We start from the raw sequence: 1,534 nt of genomic DNA, 5'->3' as shown, positions 1-1,534 counted from the left end.
CTTACTAATAATAGTCTATATTTACTGGGCACTTATTGTATACTCAGCCCTCTATACATGTGTTGCACCATTTAATCTTCAAAATAATCATAGGAAATGGGTACCATTATTATATTATTTCACAGATGAGGAGACTGAGAAATACAGAAGTAAATGACATGCCCAAAATCATACACCTAATAATAAGTGGCAGAGGCAGTGTGTGAACCCAGGAAGCCTTACTTGAGGATATGTGATCCTAACCTCTATGCTAAATAGTTTATTTAGTGTTTCTCAGTTTCATCAAAGTTCATCTCAAAGGCTGCTACTTCTGTGAAGTCTTTCATGATTTCTCCCTATGCCATAACCAGGCAAAAGTCAGACCATCTTTCCTTCTCCCCCAGCACTTTTTTTCATTTTAATATAATATTTCTCATACTATATTATAGTTAAAAACATGTTTAAATATGTGCATTTATATTGTATTATACAATATGTTATATAATATACAATTACACATTACATTAAATATCATATGTGGAGTATATTCACTAAATTGTTAGCTGTCATTACTTCTTGGGTGAGTGGGACTGGTGAGCAGAGATGGAAGGAGAAGTCTCTCTCTATATCTTATGAACTTCTGATTTCCTTGATTTAGATTTTTAATAAGCATGAGTTACTTTCATAGTTTAAGAAATGCCAATAATAATTTTTAAATGGACAGTAATAAGTAGTCTTATATCTCGGCTTAAATAAGAAAAGAAAACAGGACAAATTCTACAGTCCTAGAGAGACATGGCTACAAGTTCCTCCTCAGCCACTGCCCAGCAGGGGGCTCTGAGCAACGTGGTTCCTCTCTGAGCCTCCATATCCTCTCCTATAAAAGGAATAATACTTACCTCATATGATTGAGGACTAAGTAAACTGATGATAGTAAAAGGCTTAGGACAGTGTCTGGTATACAGTAAGCGCTTAACAAATATTCCATATTATTATTGTTGTTATCTAATTGTCAGTGTGGATGGAAATAAGACTCCAGGTAGGTATGGTGCCAGATTCAGAGGCTGAAAAAAGCTCCAGCTGGGCTCCCTGTATCTCCCACCTTGTCCATTCCTGCTATCCTCCTCTCCCAGATTCCCTGCCCCCTCCACCCCCAGCCACCTGCACATGATGTTGCGCAGCTTCTCCAAGTTGGCGGGTGTGAAGTACCAGTAGTTGCGGTCGCACCTCTGCACGTCCTTCTCAATCCGGTGCAGATTCACTGTGTAGAGGTCCAGCAGCTCTGGCTATTGGCCCCCAGGAAGGGAAGAAAGGAAAAATTACACACAACTTCACACAGGGAGACAGAGATGCTCTCTCCTCCTTCTAATTCTTGCCCATTGTCACTGAAAAGTACATCTCCCACCTGGACCAGTTGGGTGTTTGATTTGTTTTTTTGTTTGTATATTTTCTGGGAAAGCCTTACTTTACTTTGTATGATGAAAATTCTTTTTATTTCTTTATAAAATAAAACAATATTATGAGGTGCATACAATCATTATCCCCATTTTTTTTT

General features: G+C 38.2%; 1 protein-coding gene across 1 annotated transcript in view; it reads right to left on the bottom strand.

Moving 5' to 3' along the window:
- Positions 1-1,534, bottom strand: part of SGSM1 (small G protein signaling modulator 1) — a gene marked incomplete at its 3' end in the record, with an annotated part of 52,775 nt that overhangs the window by 791 nt on the left and 50,450 nt on the right. The window contains exon 18 of the mRNA XM_008592939.1: positions 1,141-1,265. Within this exon, the coding sequence (XP_008591161.1) occupies positions 1,141-1,265 (125 nt within the window). The remainder of the gene's footprint in view (positions 1-1,140; positions 1,266-1,534) is intronic.

This window comes from Galeopterus variegatus, unplaced genomic scaffold, assembly GCF_000696425.1.
Source record: "Galeopterus variegatus unplaced genomic scaffold, G_variegatus-3.0.2 Scaffold8506, whole genome shotgun sequence".
In the NCBI taxonomy this organism is placed as follows: Eukaryota; Metazoa; Chordata; class Mammalia; order Dermoptera; family Cynocephalidae; genus Galeopterus; species Galeopterus variegatus.
Note: the sequence above shows the minus strand (reverse complement) of the source record. Positions and strands in the feature narration are given on the sequence as shown.